This window comes from Abramis brama (assembly GCF_963993115.1).
Source record: "Abramis brama genome assembly, chromosome: 10".
Taxonomy (NCBI): domain Eukaryota; kingdom Metazoa; phylum Chordata; class Actinopteri; order Cypriniformes; family Leuciscidae; genus Abramis; species Abramis brama.
The window spans coordinates 3,155,001-3,176,450 of NC_139972.1; the positions used below are offsets into that span (position 1 = coordinate 3,155,001).

General features: G+C 40.0%; 2 protein-coding genes across 7 annotated transcripts in view; both read left to right on the top strand.

Annotated features, from left to right (window-relative positions):
• Positions 1 to 4,564, top strand: part of cep164 (centrosomal protein 164) — a 26,517-nt gene extending 21,953 nt beyond the window's left edge. For 4 of the 5 annotated variants that reach the window (XM_084127235.1, XM_084127236.1, XM_084127237.1 and 1 more), the window contains 8 exons: positions 856 to 1,008; positions 1,463 to 1,637; positions 1,731 to 1,838; positions 2,585 to 2,681; positions 3,434 to 3,670; positions 3,749 to 3,794; positions 3,921 to 4,025; positions 4,285 to 4,564. In XM_084127235.1, coding sequence (XP_083983361.1) covers positions 856 to 1,008; positions 1,463 to 1,637; positions 1,731 to 1,838; positions 2,585 to 2,681; positions 3,434 to 3,670; positions 3,749 to 3,794; positions 3,921 to 4,025; positions 4,285 to 4,381 — 1,018 coding nt within the window. In that variant the 3' untranslated portion in view covers positions 4,382 to 4,564. The remainder of the gene's footprint in view (positions 1 to 855; positions 1,009 to 1,462; positions 1,638 to 1,730; positions 1,839 to 2,584; positions 2,682 to 3,433; positions 3,671 to 3,748; positions 3,795 to 3,920; positions 4,026 to 4,284) is intronic. The other variant, XM_084127238.1, reaches the window with a different exon arrangement.
• Positions 4,565 to 7,369: 2,805 nt separating this feature from the next.
• Positions 7,370 to 21,450, top strand: part of LOC311091349 (NACHT, LRR and PYD domains-containing protein 3-like) — a 34,755-nt gene continuing 20,674 nt past the window's right edge. Inside the window, exons 1-8 of one of the 2 annotated variants that reach the window (XM_084127258.1) lie at positions 7,370 to 8,188; positions 10,216 to 10,312; positions 15,754 to 15,859; positions 16,388 to 16,501; positions 17,602 to 17,715; positions 17,949 to 18,044; positions 18,242 to 19,966; positions 20,780 to 20,869. In XM_084127258.1, the coding sequence (XP_083983384.1) occupies positions 7,538 to 8,188; positions 10,216 to 10,312; positions 15,754 to 15,859; positions 16,388 to 16,501; positions 17,602 to 17,715; positions 17,949 to 18,044; positions 18,242 to 19,966; positions 20,780 to 20,869 (2,993 nt within the window). In that variant the 5' untranslated portion in view covers positions 7,370 to 7,537. The remainder of the gene's footprint in view (positions 8,189 to 10,215; positions 10,313 to 15,753; positions 15,860 to 16,387; positions 16,502 to 17,601; positions 17,716 to 17,948; positions 18,045 to 18,241; positions 19,967 to 20,779; positions 20,870 to 21,450) is intronic. The other variant, XM_084127259.1, reaches the window with a different exon arrangement.

Here is a 21,450-nt window from a genome sequence, read left to right on the forward strand (position 1 = left end):
ACACACTCACTCACTCACTCAATCACTCACTCACACACATACACTCACACAGTCACTCATTCATTCACTCACTCACTCACACACTCACTCACTCACTCACTCACTCACTCACACACAGTCACTCACTCACTCACACACACACATACACTCACACGTACACTCACACAGTCACTCACACAGTCACTCATTCACTCACTCACTCACTCACTCACTCACACACACACTCATTCACTCACTCACACACATATACTCACACAGTCACTCTCTCACTCACTCACTCACACTCACACATACTCACACTCACACACACACACACACACACACACACACACTAACACAAACACAAACACACACAGGCACACACTCTCTCTCACTTAAACACACTCACTCTCACATACATACACACTCACACCCACACACACTCACACCCACACACTCACTCATTCACTCTCACACACAAACACATATACACACACATACACACTCACACTCAGACTCATTCACTCTCACACACACATACACACTTACTCATTCACTCACACACACTCACACTCATTCACTCACCCACACACATACACCTTCAATCAATGTTGATTCAATTCAGTTCAATAAAAGTGTCAATGTTGCAAAAATGAATAAAATATGAAATATTCAGTTTCAGCTCTACACAAGACAATAGTGTAATTATTCAGCTCTAGTTTTGTTCTCGTCCAGTAGTGTCACTGCAGTCAAATGAATAATATTGATATAATTAGTGTCCCAAACTAAGCAAGCTAAAGGCACCAGTGGGGAGGAACCCAAACGCCATGAGGAGACAGAATGGAGATCTAGCCTTGAGTGTGTGTTTGTGTGCAGTGAACTGGAGCAGAGAGGCAGAACGGAGAGGGAAGAAGAGCAGCAGCAGAAGAAGAGCAAGAGGAAGAGCGAGAACGGCCTGCGTTTGCAGGATCTGGAAGCATCAGTGCTGCCCTCAGGAGACGCCAGCGACGCCAGCGTAGACGAGTACGTGTGAGTCCTAGTGAGCTGCCTATCTAGTGCTCCTGATGTCTAACGGACAGATGCTGAAGCAGAATGCATAGAGACAGCGACACACGTCATGATCTGAAAACCACACACACACACAGTGTGTAAACAATCCAACGGTCTCCATTGACTTTGTATTGCGAGAAGCTGCCTTCTCGTCATTTCTGACTTATGACAAAAAAACAAAACTATGTCTTAAAGCTGCTGTGTGATAAGGTGCACAGCAAACAAGCTAAAAAAAACAGAAATACGGTATTTTTTGTCGACCCCAAAAAACGAGCGTTTAAGGAGACAAAAGTGCACTCTCTGTTTTCAAAAAAATTAAAAATGAAACTTTAAATTGTTGTAAATGACAAAGAATGCTAAGGATGCTGCCTATGTAGACATCATGACATCTCAATGGGGTTTAAGTGTGTGTTATTCTCTCTCTCTCTCTCAGTGTGAGGCAATATATGTGGAACGAGAGCGTGTCTCTCCTCAGGGCTCGGCAGTTTCTGGAGCGGCAGAGCGTTCAGGTGTCCGACAGACAGGCAGCGCTGCGGGCAGCTCACAGCAGTCTGAAGGACCCCTCGCCCGGGACCTCCACACACCAGCTCTACCACAACCTGCAGCAGGTGAGTGTGTGTTCAGACCCGTGTGTGCAGTCGCTATCACCTGCATAGAGGCTCAAGATGTGTGTGTGTGTGTGTGTGTGTGTGTGTGTGTAGGAGGTGAGGGATCTAGCCGAGCTGAGGGAGACGCTTCACAAGGGTCAAACGCTACTGAAAGAAAAAGAGGAAAAACTCAACCAGCTCGAAACTTCACTGACTGAAGAGGTACAACACACACACACACACACACAACCACACACACACACTGCTGGATACACTGTACTGAGGGCATCACATAGACAAGTGTTTTATACTGAGATAATGATATTTGACTCTTGGAAAGCAGTGAGTAGCTCCTCAGATGTCCTCAAACGCCACGTTTCACATGTTCTGTTGCTTGTGAGGGCCAAACTTTTGAAAAATCATCACAAATATAAAGACAAGATTGTACACGCGCGTTATAAAGCCCTATGAAATCAGATCCCCCCCCCCCCCCCCCCACTAGATTCCTATATAGCTCTATATAAAGTAGCTTGTAAATTCTGTAGTTGTTTTTAGACATAATTACTTACTTTTATTAGGTTGTGTAGTTAGATATACATAAGACTAGTTTTTGTCAAGGTTTAGATTTTTTTTTTATGTTGATTTGAAGTGTTAGTTTTTTCATTAATGTTACTACAGTCAAACCTGATCACAGAGAAAGACATTTTGTTACATAAAACATCATTGTGGTGAAGAGCTGTGAGTTTGCAGACATGCATCACGCGTGTTTGAGTTTGTGAAGTAGAGCAAACTGAGACAGACTTCAGATCTTCACAGCGGACTTTAATATTCACACACACTCATCCATGTCGCCATTTGATTCAGTGTGTAGCCCTGTCTGATTTATTCAGCCAACATTTGCCAAATTCTGTGACATTCAGCATTACACTGTACATTTTCATGAGTGTGTGTGTGTGTGTGTGTGGCAGGTGTCATGTGAGGACGCTGAGAGGTCAGCTGATCGGAAAGTGACGTTTGATGTCACCGAGTCAGAGATGAGCAGCATCTACAGCCCGGAGGGAACAGGTGACACACACACACACACATGCACTCACAAACACGCACACATAAATTGCCCCTGTTATGTTTATATTATGCCCCTATTATTATTATATTACATAGTATGTAATAAAGCTGTTTTGAATGTAAAAGGTCTGCAATGTTTCAAAGATCAAAGTGCAGATACATGGAGTTTTTGTCTCCTAAAAGAAAGTGATTCTGAACTGAAACGAGTCGTCAGTAATTCCAGTCTTTCTTCTTGCTGAACCTGTGTAGGAGTGTAACTAATTTGCATAATGCCAGCCTGTGGTCTTGATTGGCTGAGCAGCGTCTCTTAGCTCCGCCCTCAAACACTGTAGTTTATCTGAGACTGGAAGAGTTTGGTTCGTGTTGTCCGTGTGGAGAAGACGCTGTTTCTGCTGACAAAGCAAATCCACTTTGATGAGATTGATACGGTAAAATCCACGCCATCGTCACTGTTCGTATCACTGTGTGTCAAGAGCTGAGATTCAGATATGATCATGAGCGTTTGGTCATGACCAATCACAGCAGAGCAGCTCTCAGAGAGGCGGGGTTTAGAGAGACTGAATCCTTGATCGAACCGTTTCAGACACAGAAAATGCTGATGTTGCAGTGGATATTATGAGAAAACTAAAGTGTTTTTGATTTTGGATGCATGTAAACATGTTGTAAGAGAAACCAAAACAAAACTAGAAACAGTTTAAGACACTAGAGCTTGTGTTCATGCAGTGGTTCACGAGTGTCTGATCGTCTGTCAGTTCCAGTGAAGGTGCAGCAGTTGGCCGACTCTCTGCAGCTGATCTCAGGTCAGCTCAATTCTGTGTTAGGAGCTTTGGGTTCACTGACCCACAAACAGGCTCCGCCCACTCTGACCACACCTCTACCACCCCGTCCCTCGTGGGTGTGGCCTGTAAACTCCTCCTCCTCGCTGTCCAACGGACTCACACACAGACCCACAGACCCACTGCAGAACCGCTGGTCGGGCATGAGCACAGGTGAGACACACACACACACACACACACACACTCATCATCACCTGCAGCATCATCTGAACATTATCTCTGTTTCTACAGAAACCAGCAGATCTCACATGACTTACTCAGGATACACACCACCAAGGTGAGCTCACACACTCACACTCACACTCACACACACTCACACACACACCAGTCTTCCACAGTCATATAGATATTCAGTGTAAATGGCTGTTATCGTGTGTGTGTGTGTGTGTGTGTGTGTGTGCAGCCTGTCGAGTCTGCGTCCATCAGCAGAGGTCGAGGGTCAGCGGCTGCAGGGTCTGATTGAAGGGAACAAACGCTGGCTGGAGGCGCAACGGAAAAACCGCAACATGTATCCTTACAGGGCCTGATGCTTTTCCTCAAGGAGAACATGTTTATTTCTACAGAACTCCTTCAGGGGGTTTGGGTTGAAATCACAGGGGGCCCGAGAATCGTCACCAACTTTCTCCCTTGGACACACACACACACACACTCACACACACACACACACACACTCACTCACACACACACACATACTGGAGTAAATGTGTATTACTCATGCAGTGAATGCTCTGTGTCTCGTGCTGTTTTCCTGAGCGTCACACACACAGTCCTCTCTTCCCAAACCTCAGGACCGGGTCCAGCAGCGGTGGGTTAGTTCAGCTCAGCCTCGATGACAACAACCAGATTAAAGTCCATCATTACTGAAGCAGCTCGAATACACACACCTGATGTGTGAGAGATTCTAGAGCAGCTTGTGTGTTTCTCAGGAAAATCACCAGCGCTTGTATGAGCTGTGAGGAAATTTGTCTACATTTTCTTTTGTATAGCTGTGCACAGATTTCATTTGTACAATATTTTTGTAAACAATTAAATGAATTTAATACTTAATGCAGGTGTGAGTTTCTTCATTTTTATGTTTTGTGATTTGGATGTTAGATATTAGCAAATTAACCGTTAATTTGTCCTGCCGGACTATTTGGGTTGGTAATTATTTCTCATTGTGTATGAAAGTAAACAAACAATGTCTTTCACATGCTTCAAATTTAAAAAAAAATCTACTTCTTATATCTTAATGCCATCAAAATTAATTTCTGATTTATGAAAAATATTCATTTCTTTCCAAAAAAAGTTTATTGATTATGTTCAGAACCCAAGGTGACACTCCGGGGACGGCTTCCCAAGGGCAGGGGTAGCGTTTGGCAGGATGAGGGCGCTCTCGAGGCTTAACGGGGTCGCACACTGGACGAGAAGCCATAGACAGTATATAAACTGGACACAGCGACCCCATTGGATTCAACGGAGACAAGTGAAGTCAATTAGAAGCTCTCACTTCCTGATGGTCGAGCGTACTGCGCAGACTCAAACTGAGCTTGACGACGTAGATGTGACGTGAGCAACCCGTCTGTCTTCTAGTAGCTGTGCCAAGAGAAATCTGAATCATTCCCTTCCGAAACTTGCAGAGACGGAGAGTGTGAGTAGGAGGTGTCCATGAGCTGGAGCAGGAGCAACTTTTGCTAAGTATTCTGATTAATTACTTTGTCATTTTGCCTCCACGTCCCCCCGATTGTCCGCGAGCTTCTCCTCCTGTCCATACGGTAATCTCTCTACTGTGCGACACAGAGTCGCGTGGTTATGACGCAATCGTTAGCCTATTTTTACAAAAACTGCATCTACGGGGCCATAACGTAAAATACAAGGTAATGGAGCCTTTTATACATTTTCGTGTTTCTTTAGAAATAAATAATGGACAAATGGAGTCTTTAAACGCCTCAGATGTAAAGTTATTCGCTGTCAAAGTGACGCCAAAATGAATGGGAGTCAATGGAATGCTAACAGCAGGTGATGGTCCGCTAATCAGTGGTGGTGCCCGGGGAAGCTTCAAAATAATATGAAACCCTGCCCCCCTGCGAGAAGCACAGTGCCATGTCTTTAAAGGGGTGGTATAATGCCCCTTTTTAAAATATGTAAAATAAGTGGTTCATGTAGATTGTCTACAAACCGAAAGGTTGGTGGTTCAATCCCCGGTTCCACTTGACCAAGTGTCCATGAGCAAGACACCTAACCCCAGCTGCTCCCGACGAGCTGGATGGCGCCTTGCATGGCTGACACCGCCGTCGGTGTATGAATGAGTGAGTGAATGGGTGAATGTGAGGCAATGTAAAGCGCTTTGGTGGCCATAGGTCTGTGAAAGCGCTATATAAATGCAGTCCATTTACCAGTCCATTTACCATAAGTCTCTGATGTGTGTATGTGAAGTTTTAGCTAAAAATACCCCACAGATAATTTTTATAGCATGTTAAAATTGTCCTTTTTTGAGGGTGAGCAAAAATGTGTCATTTTGTGTGTGTCCCTTTAAATGCAAATGAGCTGCTGCTTCCAGCTCAGAGGGCGGAGCTTCAAGGGCTCGTTCTTAGCAGAGCCATATAGAGCCCTTTGTTGCGAGGCGGGGTTTATGTAAATTTTGGGGTTTGTGATGTCACTAACTCGGGAGGAAGCTTGTGTAGTCCCTATCAGTCGTTTGTTGTAGTCCTTAAAAAGGGATTTCTGTAAAAGAAAATATCTCCATTTGCTTTGAACATTGAGCATTGTAACTTTGCGGATGTTATTTATGCACAAACAACAACATTACACACTAACTAAAGTTAGAAAAGTGAAATCATAATCAACCACCCCTTTAAAATTCAAACACATTATTTTCTATGAGTCTACACACACTGGCAGCGCCCAACTACGGCTCAGGACCCTGTTCAAAATCCTGCCGCGCCACAGAGCGCCATTTACACAGTTTTATGTAAAATGTATGTTTTTCTCAAATCGTAGTTAATGTTCATACTGACTTCACCCTGTGCTGCAAGATACATATAGTTTTACATTCATTTACAGAAATCAGCTGCGTCAATGAAAATTGCTTGACTTGAACATTTTAACCTGTCATATGGCCATATTACAATGTGCCCCACCTATGGGGCATGTTGTCACATTTCCCTTCCATTCTTTCGGGGTAGCCTAAATAAAGAAAAAAGTATAAACTGTATTAATGAAACAATACCACATAATTGTACTAGACGTGTGAAATTAATGTGAAAAAAATAAAATAAAATACTCTGAACCCCAAGTGGATTTACACAAACTGAGAAAGTCAAAAAGTGTTAGGATGTGCCCCACTCTCCCCTGTAGATTGAGTTCATTCTAGCAACCAGTTTTACCACTAGGAGGTGTATATGCTTGTGTTGTGTGGGAATTACCTGTTGCTGTAGTATGTTGGGTTCTGTGGGATAGCCAGGTCATGCTGATGTAATCCTGTAAAATAAGAGCAGTTATTAGTAAACCTACCCTCCTGCATTCCTCTCTCTTATATGGTCTTTTCATGCCAAGTTACCACACTTTCCTTGTTGTGTGTTTGCATAAGTGTGTTTGCATAAGTGTGTGTGTGTGTGTGTACAGAGTTAACGTGTCTTTTTATGTGTGTGTGCGTGTGTGTGTTTTTGAGCTTGTGCATCATTCTTTATTTTATTTTTTTTGAAGTTGGCACAAATAACAGAGAACAGAATTGAGAAAAAAATAGTTTTTTGGAGAACTAAAAAACTAATAATGTTTTCGAATTACATTATAATAATTAGGACAGGTGGTTCATAAGTGCACCTGTGTTTCTATTTCTCCTTGGCTAAAGTACAGGCATAACCTGCTCTCTCCGGTGCATTCTGGGAGTGTGCGAATGAGCTCTAGTGTTTGTTGGGTGCGAGTGCGTTTTCTTTTTCAAACGTTTTCTCTTTCGTTTTTTTGTTTGTTTTCCCCTCGGTATTTTTTTTCTCAATTTTTGGCAGAGGACAGAGAAGGAAAGTCGCGGTTTACAAACGGGGTATGGAGTCTCTGTCCCTCCGGAATGGTTGCAGGTGCGCGCCGGAGCCTGGAGTGACGGTGGAAGATCTGCTCCTGGTTATCGGGGAGAAGATCGGATATGATAATATAGTGTCGGCATCACGTGTGGATAAAGCGATTGTGGTATTTTTGAAGTCTGAATCGCTGATAAATCAGTTGACTGTGAGCGGGTTATGGGTTAAAGAAGCGTTTGTTGCTGTTAACCTGTTATCTGATCCAGCAACAGAAATTACGATCTCTAATGTTCCTCCATTTGTATCGAATGATGCGATTACGAAAGAGTTGCAGAAGTTTGGGACGATAGCGAGCCCTGTAAAAATGATTCCCCTCGGGTGTAAAAACGCGGCACTTATACACGTACTTTCCTTTAGCCGTCAGGTTTATATGTTTCTGACTTCACCCACGGGTGCTCTTGAAGTTTCTTTCCGTGTGACTCACGGAGAAAACTCGTACAGGGTTTATGCGAGCACTGAGAGTTTGAAGTGTTTTGAGTGCGGTGATTTGGGCCGTAAATGTTTTGCGTGTCCACATATAGATGATCAACGTCCATCCACATCTAGAGCTGAAACTGTTGAACATATTAATGATGAAGCAGAGCAGAGGAGTGTGGAACAAGATGGAGTCACAGAGGAGGTGAGTAATAATAACCATAGATATTATATAGAGACTATATATGATGTCTATGGTAATAACACAGTGTCAGTGCTGGATGTGTGAATGATGGTGATGGACAAGAGTGGCTTGCAGACTGCTGATGATGATGATGATATAATTGAGATGAATTATCAAAAAAGGGAGTTTTAGAGGAGATGAATCAGGCAGATCTGAGGAAAACATCCCTGAAGAGTTAGAAGATTTGTCTCAGTCATTAGATCAAGAAAAGGCTTTCGATAGGGTTGACCATGTGTTTCTGTTTGATACTTTGAAATCTTTTGGTTTTAGGGGGTAGAGGTAGCCTATCAGGCAGGGCTTTCCTCTCTCAGGTCGACTGTACAGTATAGGCTAGTAATTTAACCCTTTCTGTGTAGATTGAGTAATAATATGAGATCTTATATGTCTACAGATTAACATCCTACTTTCTAATATTAAACTTTCTGCACGTTAGAGGGTTAAGGGATAGTTCACCCAAAAATGAAAATTAGCCCATGATTTTCTCACTCTCAAGTCATCCTAGGTGTATATGACATTCTTCTTTCAGACGAACACAATCAGAGTTATATTAACAAATATAATATATTATACTGGCTCTTCAGCCATAAAGTCCATAAAAATGCATCTGTCCATCATAAAAGTGCATCTATCATCATAAAAGTGGATCTATCCACCATAAGTGCATCTATCCATCATAAAAGTGCATCTATCATCATAAAAATTGATCTATCCATCATAAAAGTGCATCTATCCATCATAAAAGTGCATCTATCATCATAAAAGTGCATCTATCCATCATTAAAGTGCATCTATCCATCATAAAAGTGCATCTGTCCATCATAAAAGTGCATCTGTCCATCATAAAAGTGCATCTATCCATCATAAAAGTGCATCTATCCATTATAAAAGTGCATCTGTCCATCATAAAAGTGCATCTGTCCATCATAAAAGTGCATCTGTCCATCATAAAAGTGCATCTATCCATCATAAAAGTGCTCCACACGCTCTGGGTGATTAAAGGCACACTATGCAGTTTCCATTTTTTGTCAAACAGCGACCCCTAGAGTCGCTGTGGAGTACTTGTATTCAACGTTACTGTCGTAAATGGTTCCTCGTTTTCTTTTCCTTGAATCTTCCGATCACGTTTTCTTCGTTTTCTTTGTCAACTCTGCCATGATTCACGTCTGAAATGCGTGCTAGTGTCTTCCAGAGAGGCTGCTTCATATGTTGTTGATGTATGTGACGTCGTGCCGCAAAGCATGATTCTCGCGAGATTTGTCGGGGCGCCACCTCTCAAACTTGCATTGCTGGTTTTGCCAGCGGGATGATTCGCCCTACTTTGAAGCTGTTATATTAAGGTACAAATCTTGCATAGTATGTTTTTAATAAAGGCCTTCTAAAGCGAAGCGATGCATTTGTGCAAGACACATATCCATATTTAAAACTTTATAAGGTAAAATAACTAGCTTCCGGCCAAACGAACATACATTAAATTTGAATTTAGAAGTTGATCACATGATGCACTGAACGTTCTAATCACACCGATGTGATCCAAAGGTTTAATCTAATATATGTAGCAGGGCATTTAGTTACCTTTAAAAGGACAAACAGATGGTTAGTGTTTTTCATTGGACTTTAAAAATCTTTCATTTCCTCACGTTTTACTGCTGATTTTATGTGAGAGCCGGCATGAGCCACTGACAGATGACAGTTGCTCGTCCCCCTCTTCCTCTCCTGCCTTGCCCTGCTACACCCACTCCCTCCCTTCTTCTCACAGACGTCCACGCCCATTTGAGTTGCAGGTTTCTAAAAGATTGTGAGGAGGACTTAAGCTGAAAGAGGGGGGTTTCATGACCCTAAAACAGCATATGTGTAAACATGCATGACTGAGCTTGAGTTAACGCAGTCACATGATCCTTTTTCTCCCACACTCCAGAAATGTTCAGCTTAATTATGAATGTTGTTTAATTTAATCATTTAATTTAATGTGTGAATGTTTCTTCATTCAGAGTCAGTGGAGGAGATCAAACTCATCAGATTCTCCTGCAGCTTCATCATGGCTGATTCACAAGGATCCAGAGATGGAGATTTTCCTCCAGGATGCAGGTACTTTCAACAAACACTGTTAAATATTGTGTTACATCACAGAAAAAGATCACTTACTGCAGTGTGTAACAAATGTCTCATAGCAGCTAGTGTTGCACGGTGTACCGATACTTCAAAAGTATTGCGATACTCGGAAATTAAAAACGTCACGATACCTAAATTTATCAGTATCGATACTAAAAAAAAAACAAAAAACGCCTCCCTATGGACATCTGTGTTTTTTTCCTGACGCACGCAGCAAAGAACCTGCCGCTGTCAGTGTCATATGACAAAACACTACAGCGAGATGGCTGCATGTGCGAGCACAAGTGGTCCACGACTCGTAGAAAAAGATGACGCGAGGAGTGACATATGGAAGTACGTTGCCTACCTTGCTCTGTTGCACGGTGCACCGATACTTCAAAAGTAAATCGGAAATTAAAAACGTCACGATTCCTTCATTTATTAGTATCGATACTTCTAAGAATGACCGCGTTCCAGATGGCCGGCGACACACTGGCTGCGTGTCGTGTCCGTTTTTATTTCGGCTCCCATGTTAACTGCCTGCGTGTTAACTGTCTGGGCGCAGCTCGAGACGCGCGGAAAACGCGTGCATGCTAGAAATAGAACCGATGCCTATTTTTCACGCGACACGCAAGCGTGTTGGAAGCGTTTCCAGGCAAAATAGAATAGGAAAAGATGTTTCTATGTCATTTTGACACGAATACATATTAATAAATGACATTTTGATGTTTGAAAGTTTTGACATAATACAATATAAATGTAATTTAAAAAAATATTATCGATTTTCAAATATTGCACCTCTTAATACAGAACGAATTATTCTGTAGCCTATTTTGCCGTCAACACTGCCGACGTTGTCTTTGCTGCTATATATTTATGTTTAACATGAAGTATAGGCCTTCCACAACTCTCTCCCCACATGTCAAATATATCACCAATGAGGCTCGTCATATGTTTTACCAATATTAAACATTGTTTAATATAATCGCTGTTAGGGGTGTCACGATTCTCCAAATCCTCGATTCGATTACATTTTCGATTCTAAAGTCACGGTTCGATTCGATTCTCGATTTAAAAAATAAATACATTGAAAGCACAAGCTATGCCATTTTTAGACTTTTATGCAATATAATAATATCTGACCTTTGCTCACAATGTACCACACACTACATTGTCAAATTTAAAACGTTTATTAACAACATAATGTAACAATAACTTATATCTTTAGTCAATTGGAAACTTAAACAATATAACCTATTACCTATTATAGTCCCGGGGCTCCCTGGACTCCTCAGAGCAGTCACAGGCGAATAGCACGGCGTTTTAAATTGGGTTCCCACAGCGTTTGCATCGCAGTACGAGAGAACGTTCTCGTAAGGGAGCGTACTTGGTTACTTGCGTAACCTCGGTTCCCTTAGAGATAAGGGAACGAGTAGCCTACTGCGTTGCCTTGCCGTGCTATTCGCTCATATCAGGTGCTTCGCTTCAGTCGATTTAAACCTAAAGTCCTTTGGCGAGTTTTCTCTGAATGTATACACTTCAGCCGCGTCCAAATTGGCGCGCTCGAATTTGGCAGGGCGCCAAGCGCTCCCATTGGACCGCACGCCACTGCTAACTCGCCATAGGTTCGTGCATTTGCTGCAGCACAGCCAGCTCGCTCAGACGAGCTATGATGCTCTCGCTGTGCAGCAGCAATGCGTTTTAAAATAAAGGCTTCAATATTCTCGAGAAAAGGATTTTTTTCCATTACAGACAAGCCGAGCTGACGTGACATATGGGGCGTGGCAGCATCGACGATTCCATTTTTTGATTCGATGATCGAGATTGAGCATTAATTTCGATCGATTTCGATTTAAAATCGAAATCGTGACACCCTTAATCGCTGTTCATATTTTTATTCAAAGTTCAGAATCAAGATAAAGCTCTTATGTTTCTTATGATAAATGAGATAATGCTGCTACCTTGAATGTTTTTTTTAACCTTTTTTTACCTTGAATGTCATTGCTCTAATTTATTTTTTATATTTTGATATTTCATATTTTGTTCAAATGTTTAATATATCTGCTGTTCATATGTTCATTTATTAGTGTGTTATATGATTAGAATGTTGTCCCGGTTTTAAAATAAAGCACAGCAATGATATTTGAGAGTGTTTCTCCCTTTTCAGGAAAAGTATCGAAAAAGTATCGAAATCGCAATACTTGACTTGGTATCGGTATCGAAACAATAATTTTGGTATCGTGACAACACTAATAGCAGCCACAGAGCAAACACACAGTTCAACACACTCAAATGTGACCCTGGACCACAAAACCAGTCACATGTCGCACGGGTATTTGGGTCAAAATTATCAATATTATTTTTCTTTTATGCCAAAAATCATTAGGATATTAACCCTCTACTGCACGGTGTTGCCATATGGCAACATACCCTTTCTTTGGACATTTCTTGAAATTTGAAAATAAACATGAGCTCTGAATGGTCTTAAATTCATGGTAGAACCTGGTGGTAACCAATGATATGCTTTGATGACATCACATGACACTACACACCCTTGCACTGTCATTCTTTTCACACACTTTTGATGACTCCAGTTGCTGAAGAATTGCTCGTGAATATGTGAAGATTTTCCTCAATTTTTCATATTTCTTCAGAATTTAAAATTACATCAAGCATCTGGGATAAGTTCTAATCTTTTTTCAATCATTGTCACATTGTTTTGATACTACTGTTACCTTTTTATTCAATAAAATAGGTATGTTGCCATATGGCAACATTGTGCGGTAATGGAACAATATTTTGCCCATGCTAATGCAGAGTAGCTTTGTATGAATGACAATGTATGGATGCACTGATATAGTTGGATGGTTGTATTCTACTCATATATTTATATATATTTGTATATATTTTTAAAGTAAAGTAAAAGTAAAGTATAAAAGTAACATTTTATTACTTATTTTTTTTAGAAAATGAAGCCGTCAGTGTTCTATGGCAAGGCTGAGAGGAGGGCTGAAATGTACAGGGTACAAGTGGTTATACCATCTCATGAAAGTGGGGATGAGCTAGGGATCAGTGATGAGGAGTATGACAGGCAGGCAGAATTAGGCCTAGTAGACTCAATATGTAGTAGACTAAATGTTGTTGAAATAATCGTTTCACATTGAGTAGTTTCACTTGAACTGTTCTTATGAGTTTGCGTCAGATGTTTTGTAAATGTTGTTGAAATAATACTTTGAAAATTAGTTTCGTATTTTGTACACAAAGCTCTTGAAAAAATTTTAAATAATAAAAACAATTTCATTTCTAAAAGACAGGTCTGTAATCATCTATGAATTTCATGTCATTTTGGGAGAAAACACATCAGGCTGTTCCATTGTCGCACAATGTTGCCATATGGCAACGCACCCAAAAGTACCCCCCGAAAAAAAAAAAAAAAAAAAAAAAAATCAATATGTTAATTTGAGTCTATTTTATATTTAAAAAAACACTGTAACATTTTTTTCCATGATTGCATAATAATGTGTGCAGTAGAGGGTTTTAAGTAAAGATCATGGTCCATGAAGATATTTTGTAAATTTCCTACCGTAAATATATAAAACATGTATTTTTGTGAGTGAATGCAGCACAATCGTGAACATAAATGAACAACTTTAAAGGAGATTTTCTCAATGTTTAGATTTTTTTTTGCACCCTCAGATTCCAGATTTACAAATAGTTGTATCTCGACCAATATTGTACATCAATGGAAAGCTTATTTATTCAGCTTTCATATGATGTATAAATCTCAATTTCAAAAAATTTACCCATGTGACTGCTTTTGTCATCCAGGGTCACAAATGTATTTTAGTATGATTATTATTAGTATGGTTATTTTGACCAAGTAAAACAGTGCTGCGTTACACAACAATTTTAATCCAACATACTGTAAAGTGACCTGTAGGAGTAGTAATTCAGCACTTGCATCTGTTTTATTAGAATAAAATAAAATAATGTGTATTTAGTGATCAAATGTAACTGTAACAAAGTTCAAATTCAGGGAAGAAGGGGGTGGATGTTAAATGTAACTGTAATCATAAAATAAACATAAACAACAACACGAAAGGTGAAGTTTTTTATTTTATTTTTTTATTTAACCTTTATTTATCCAGGTAAACTGTTTGAGAACCACTTCTCATTTACAAACATGACCTGACCTATATGAAGTAGCAGCTGTCTGCGGCATATAAGCATAATAAAAACAGCAACGTAAAATGCCATGTGGCTCTCGGCCTGACCTGCTTCGTACCACAGTAACGTTACTAAAACTTTAATACATTAGCTCATCCATGAACATGATTTCCTGTCGGATTCCTTTCCATTGGGTGTGGAGTTGAAAACAACAACTCCCATGATTCCACACTCATTCAAAAAAGGCATAGCTTGATGATGTGGTGAATAAGGGACCTCTAGTGGTGAAACTTAAATACTGTGCCTTTAAAGGGATAGTTCGCCCAAAAATGATATTTAAGCCATGATTTACTCACCCTAAAGCCGTTCGAGATGCATACGTCAATCTTTTTTCAGACGAACACATTTTCAGTTATTTTAGAAAATGTCTTAGATCTTTCAGTGGTTATAATGTGAAGCAATGGGGTCCAGCTGATTCAAGTCGGAAAATGTACATGCATCCTTCACAAAAATAATCCATCCGGCTCCAGGGGGATAAAAACGAAGGCCTTCTGAGGGTAATCCGTGCGGTTTTGTCATAAAAATATACATATTTAAAACTTTATAAACTAAAATAACTGGCTTCCGGTGGCTGTCGGTGCGCGTTCACAGAGATGAATGCTGGCGTATGACGTATGACGTAGCGTAGGAAGCGTCGTGACGTAGAACGAACGTTGAGTTTTGTTTTGCTCTGCTCTCTGGCTCCGCTGTCACGTTCGTTCTGCGTCACGACGCATTCATCTCTGTGAACGCGCACCGACCGCCACCGGAAGCCAGTTATTTTAGTTTATAAAGTTTTAAATATGTATATTTTTACGACAAAACCGCACGGATTACCCTCAGAAGGCCTTCGTTTATCCCCCTGGAGCCGGATAGATTATTTTTGAGAAGGATGCATGCACATTTTGCGACTTGAATCTGCTGGACCCCATTGCTTCACATTATAACCACTGAAAGATCTAAGACATTTTCTAAAATAACTGAAAATGTGTTTGTCTGAAAAAAGATTGACGTATACATCTCGAACGGCTTTAGGGTGAGTAAATCATGGCTTAAATATCATTTTTGGGCGAACTATCCCTTTAATACTAACGTAAAATAATAAATAAAAAGATAGTTTCCTCAATGTGCTTTTTGATGAAAGATTAATGTGTTTATATTAATTTGGTTCCTAACATAAAGAATGAACACAGTAATCTAAAGGATTTAACTGAATCTGTTCTCTGTTAAAGATCAGTCCAGCAGAAGAGCTCAAACCCAGAGTGTGTCTATGAAGGGTAACTGCTCTATGAATAACCCGCCAGAGTTTAAGAGTGGAGACACATGGCCTGATCTCAGGTAATAAGAATAACATTTCTATAAAAGATGTGCTTCTAGTATTAGATTTTTGTATTAGAATATAGGAAAAGTTAAGCTCAAAGGGTTCAAATTGGGAATATTTATCAAATCAAGGAACCTTGATGAAATCAATTTCAGATAATTAATCAATGTATTCATCCACTGAATCTCTCATGCAAATGGCCATATTCATGCAAATGACCATATTTATGACCATAAAACCAACAAACATCATCATGTGAATACAAACAAAACTTTACTGACTACTCTGGGACACGCTAGGTCAGTCAGTGATTTCAGGAAATGTCATGGAGATTGATGGTAATGGAGATTTTTGTCCACCTTTAAGTATTGGAGTAAGACAGAAATTTCCAGTAAAACTGCACAGCATACTGTAGCTATATAAGTTTGTAGGTCTGTATGTGTTTTTTTGTTTTTTTACTTTGTTTTAAAAGTAAAATTAACATAAATTAACATGGTGTAAACTCCATTGGATGAGGATTAAACTGAACCTGTTCTCTGTTCCAGTTCAGTCCAGCAGAAGAGCTCAAACCCAGAGTCCAGCTGTGTGTCTATGAAGAGTAACTGCTCTATGGATGAGCCACTAACGTTTAAGAGTGGAGACAAATGGCCTGATCTCAGGTATATCATTACTATAAAAGTTATGCTTACAGCATGACATTTTTTAATTTGAAGCAAAATTGATCAAACAGTTAGTTTAATGCTAGCAATGACATCAAGTAAATGAAAGCTGAGATTTTTCCACCTTTATATAATGGAGTGTAAAATTGAGTTGATTTTTCTAACTGCTGGTTCAGATTTGTTGAAAGCTTCACAGTGTCTGGTCAGAACAGTGATGTTTCACACCAAGAGTACCGTTACAAAAAGTTGGTTTATGGTGCAAATTACAACTCTACTGATGTACATCTCATGGATGCACAAAGATTTAAAGACGATATCCATTAAAACAAAGAAGTGCAATTCTTGAGTCACCAGAGAGAACAAATTAAGTACGTAAAATCAAACAAATGCTACTTGTGTTACATTCCAGAACACCTGCAAACACTCAATGCCACAACAAGCCCCTCGCTCTGGCTTTTATAACTTGTCAGCAAGAGAAACTTCTGATTTTGGTCAAGTCAATGAATGTTAAATGACAGGCCTGGTATCACCAGAATCAGAATGTTATCTTGTTTAATTTGATATCATCCGCATTAACCTTACACCGACAAATAAAAAATAGAAATATCATATACGATGGGGAGTGTTGTAACACTACTTTCAATATGGGAAAATATAAATATGTTATAGCTGTGAAAGTGACACACACACACACACACACACACACACACACACACACACAGAGAGAGAGAGAGAGAGAGAATTGTTAGCCTATGTTTAATGTATTAGTTATATAGGCGTTTCCTATTTGTTTGTTTTGAATTAAAACTTTTCTAATATTAATAACTTTGAATTAAAGTGGAAGTGGGGTAGGGGAGGGGACTAACATCAAATTATTTTGAAAACACTACAATTAATTAATGCACACAACTTACTATACTGGTCTTCTATACTGTTACAACATACCCTTCCTGCTGTTAGATTTCAATGCAAGTATAATTTGTAGCAGATTAGTGTGGGAATAAAACACTCCCTGGTCTTTCCTAAGACAGAAGTTTCCTGTAAAAGTGCACAACATTTATAAGTCTGTGTGCTTTTTATTTTATTCATTTTAAAACCAGTTCAGTCCAGCAGAAGAGATCAAAACCAGAGTCCAGCTGTGTGTCTATGAAGAGTAACTGCTCTATGGATCCCCCACCAAAGTTTAAGAGTGGAGACACACAGCCTGATCTCAGGTATATAATTTCTATAAAAGTAATGCTTATAATATATGCTTAGTATAATGAGTTCAAATCCTGTAAGTTTCAGTCTATTAATGATTATCATTGTGCTCTTGTGTAAAGCTCTATGTATTGTATCATTAATACATTTACACACTATAAAAGCTGTTGGTATGTTACTTAGTTAATGACACAATTACATCAATATCAGTGTGTCTGATTCTTTACCCTCTTCATTCTGATTTAAGTTCAAATCTTCTATCCAGACCAGTTGAAAACAAAACTGTGTTCAAGCCTGTGATTCAACCACAAGACTTTAATGAAAGCATGTATCCTTGTTTCAGGTAAAAATGTGGGACTTTTTGTTTTTGTTGTTTAATTTTGCAATGCACACATTACACATCACTTAAACACATGATTAATAATTGAAACATTTCAGAGATATAATGATGTTCTGTATCCTATAATACAGCAAACAAAACAAAAAATTTAGTAATTTATGGATATTTACTACTCTAACTTGTGTAATAATCTTTTACAGCTTCGACTCCAAAACTGAAGTCCTCAACACATTGAGATCAAATCTGAGAAAGAAGTTTGAGTGTTTGTATGAGGGAATATCAAAGCAGGGAAACCCAACACTCCTGAATGAGATCTACACAGAGCTCTACATCACAGAGAGTGAAAGTGGAGAGATCAGTAATGAGCATGAGGTCAGACAGATTGAGAGACAGTCCAGCAGAGCAGAAACAGAGGACACACCGATCAAATGCAGTGACATCTTTAGACCTTTACCTGGACAAGACAAACCCATCAGAACTGTGCTGACAAAGGGAGTCGCTGGCATTGGGAAAACAGTCTCTGTGCAGAAGCTCATCCTGGACTGGGCTGAAGGGAAAGAGAATCAGGACGCCCAGCTCATATTTCCACTTGCTTTCAGAGAGCTCAACTTAATGAAGGACAAAACACTCAGTCTTTCAGATCTTCTTCATCGCTTTTTCCCTGAAACAAAAGAAATGGACATATCCAGTGATCAGTATAAAGTGTTGTTCATCTTTGATGGTCTGGATGAGTGTTGTCTGTCTCTGGATTTTCAGAGCGATGTGAGGTTGTGTGATGTGACTGAATCAGCCTCAGTGGACGAGCTGCTGACGAACCTCATTGTGGGGAATCTGCTTCCCTCTGCTCTCATCTGGATCACCTCCAGACCAGCAGCAGCGGATCTCGTCCCCTCTGAGTGTGTCCATCGAGTGACAGAGGTACGAGGCTTCAGTGACACACAGAAGGAGGAATACTTCAGAAAGAGAATCAGTGATCAGAGTCTGGCCGACAGGATCATCTCACACCTGAAGTCCTCAAGGAGCCTCTTTATTATGTGCCACATCCCAGTGTTCTGCTGGATCTCAGCCACTGTTCTAGAGAAGATGTTGAGGGAAGCAGAGAGAGGAGAGATTCCCAAGACTCTCACTCAGATGTACACACACTTCCTGCTCATTCAGACCAACATCAAACATGAGAAGGACTATGAGATGAAAGTGAAAGATGAAGACATGATTGTCAAACTGGGGAAACTGGCTTATCGGCAGCTTGTGAAAGGCAACCTGATCTTCTATGAGGAAGACCTGAGCGAGTGTGGCATTGATGAGACAGAAGCATCAGTTTACTCAGGATTGTGCACTCAGATCTTCAGAGAGGAGTTGGGCTTGTGTCAGGGGAAAGTCTTCTGCTTTGTTCATCTGAGCATTCAGGAACATCTAGCAGCTCTATATGTGCATCTCTCCTTTATCAACAATAACATCAATGTGTTTGACCAGATTACCAAACCAACTAATGGAGACAAAGTTTCCCTATCTGATCTCCATCAGAGAGCTGTGGATGAGGCTTTAGACAGTAGAAATGGGCATCTGGACCTTTTCCTTCGTTTCCTTCTGGGTCTGTCAGTGGAGTCTAATCAGAGTCTCTTACAAGAACTAAAGACACAGACAGCAAACAGCTCTCACAGCAAGAAGAAAACAGTTGACTATATTAAAGAAAAAATCAGTGAGAATCCCTCTCCAGATAAATACATCAATCTGTTCCACTGTCTGAATGAACTGGGTGATATTTCTCTAGTGAACGAAGCTCAACCTTGCATGAGCCGTGGAGGATTACGTGATGTAAAACTCTCCTCATCTCAGTGGTCAGCTTTAGTTTTTGTGTTGTTGTCCTCAGAGCAGGCAATGCAAAATTTTAACCTAAACAGCTTATTCGGAGCCACTATTGATAAGTAAGTAACACTGAGTGCAATCATTGCAGTCTAAAACATTATGAACCCAGAGAAACAAAGAGATCAGAGGTGTTTAAATCCTGGGGCACAGATTGATTTCTGGGATATTGTACGTATTTTGTGGGTGTTTCTCGAACGGATGCTGTGTCCTAGTAAGGCTGCATATCTCGGCTACCTCGTTATCAAGCGCCTCCAAAGGCAGTCTCAATTTGAAGGATCCTTTGAAGGCAGCCTTCGTTTCGCGTCTTTACTTCAGTTCGTTTTGAAGGATACATCAACTGTTTCCTTTGTGTTAATGCTGAGGAGGACTTGAGCCTTCAAGCCTCAGAAGGACTGGACTAGGAACGACTCAACCTCACTAGGATGCAGCCTTCCATTTGTGAAGCACCCAATTATCAATATGCGGGAGACTCCCGATACATCCGGAGAGCTGGGATGACTGATTATGGGAGTGAATCCGCTAAATTATTGTCCAGTGAGTCTCTCCTGAAATTGTGATGATTGACATAGTGATAACCATAACAACGGACAGGACAAAAAAAAATCGGGTGTGTCAAAATAGGTCTCTGCACTAATACTGTAAATGCAGACTAATAGACCTGCCACGGCAACATTGACATAAACTAAAAACAAGTGTGTGTTGGCTGAATACATATAGTAGCATCTACAGTTAAACACTAAAAACTTTGTGACAGTGTTTATTTAATTGAAAACTATTTAAGGGGAATTTAAGGAATGTATTTAATGTATTACTTACTTAAAACATTATTATTATTATTAGCATTATTTTATTTATTTGTTATTTTCAAATAGTGACTCATCTGTCACCATGAAAACACAAAATACAGCAGATGAAGTTCTTCAGAAGCTCCTGCCTGTGGTTACAGCAACTAGATCAGCTGTGTAAGTAACACTGAGAACAAGCATCACTGTTAAAACATTTCTATTTTTTACTTAAAAATGATTAATTAATAATGTAACAAAAAATGTCGCACTTCAGCTTTAAAAGGTTTTTGTATGACATTTTATATGAGAAATTTATTTTCAGATATATGCATTTAGAATGTATGTATACACTAGGGATGGGACGATTACCGGTTTCACGATAAACCACGATAAAATGTACTGACGGTTAGTAATATCGTTTAAAATTTAATTATCATTAAAACCGTGTTTGATTATCGTGATTTTAGATCCTGTTCAGCCAGCAACAGTCTGACGCAGACGCAGGCGCAGCGCGCAATGTTGTTTTTTAGGAATTGCGGAAGGCAGTGACAGCGCTCGGGAGATTTTTCAGCCTTTTAAAAGAACCAATTCTGAGGTGTGGTCATATTTTGGCTTTAACAAAAGTCCTGAGGGAAACTTAATCGAGGATGGTCACTCTGTCAGCAGAACATGCACAAGAAAAAGTCGCTGCAATAACTTCAGATCTGCCGAGTCGTCTTGTGTGACCATTACCGACTGTTGTATAGCGAACGCAAGGC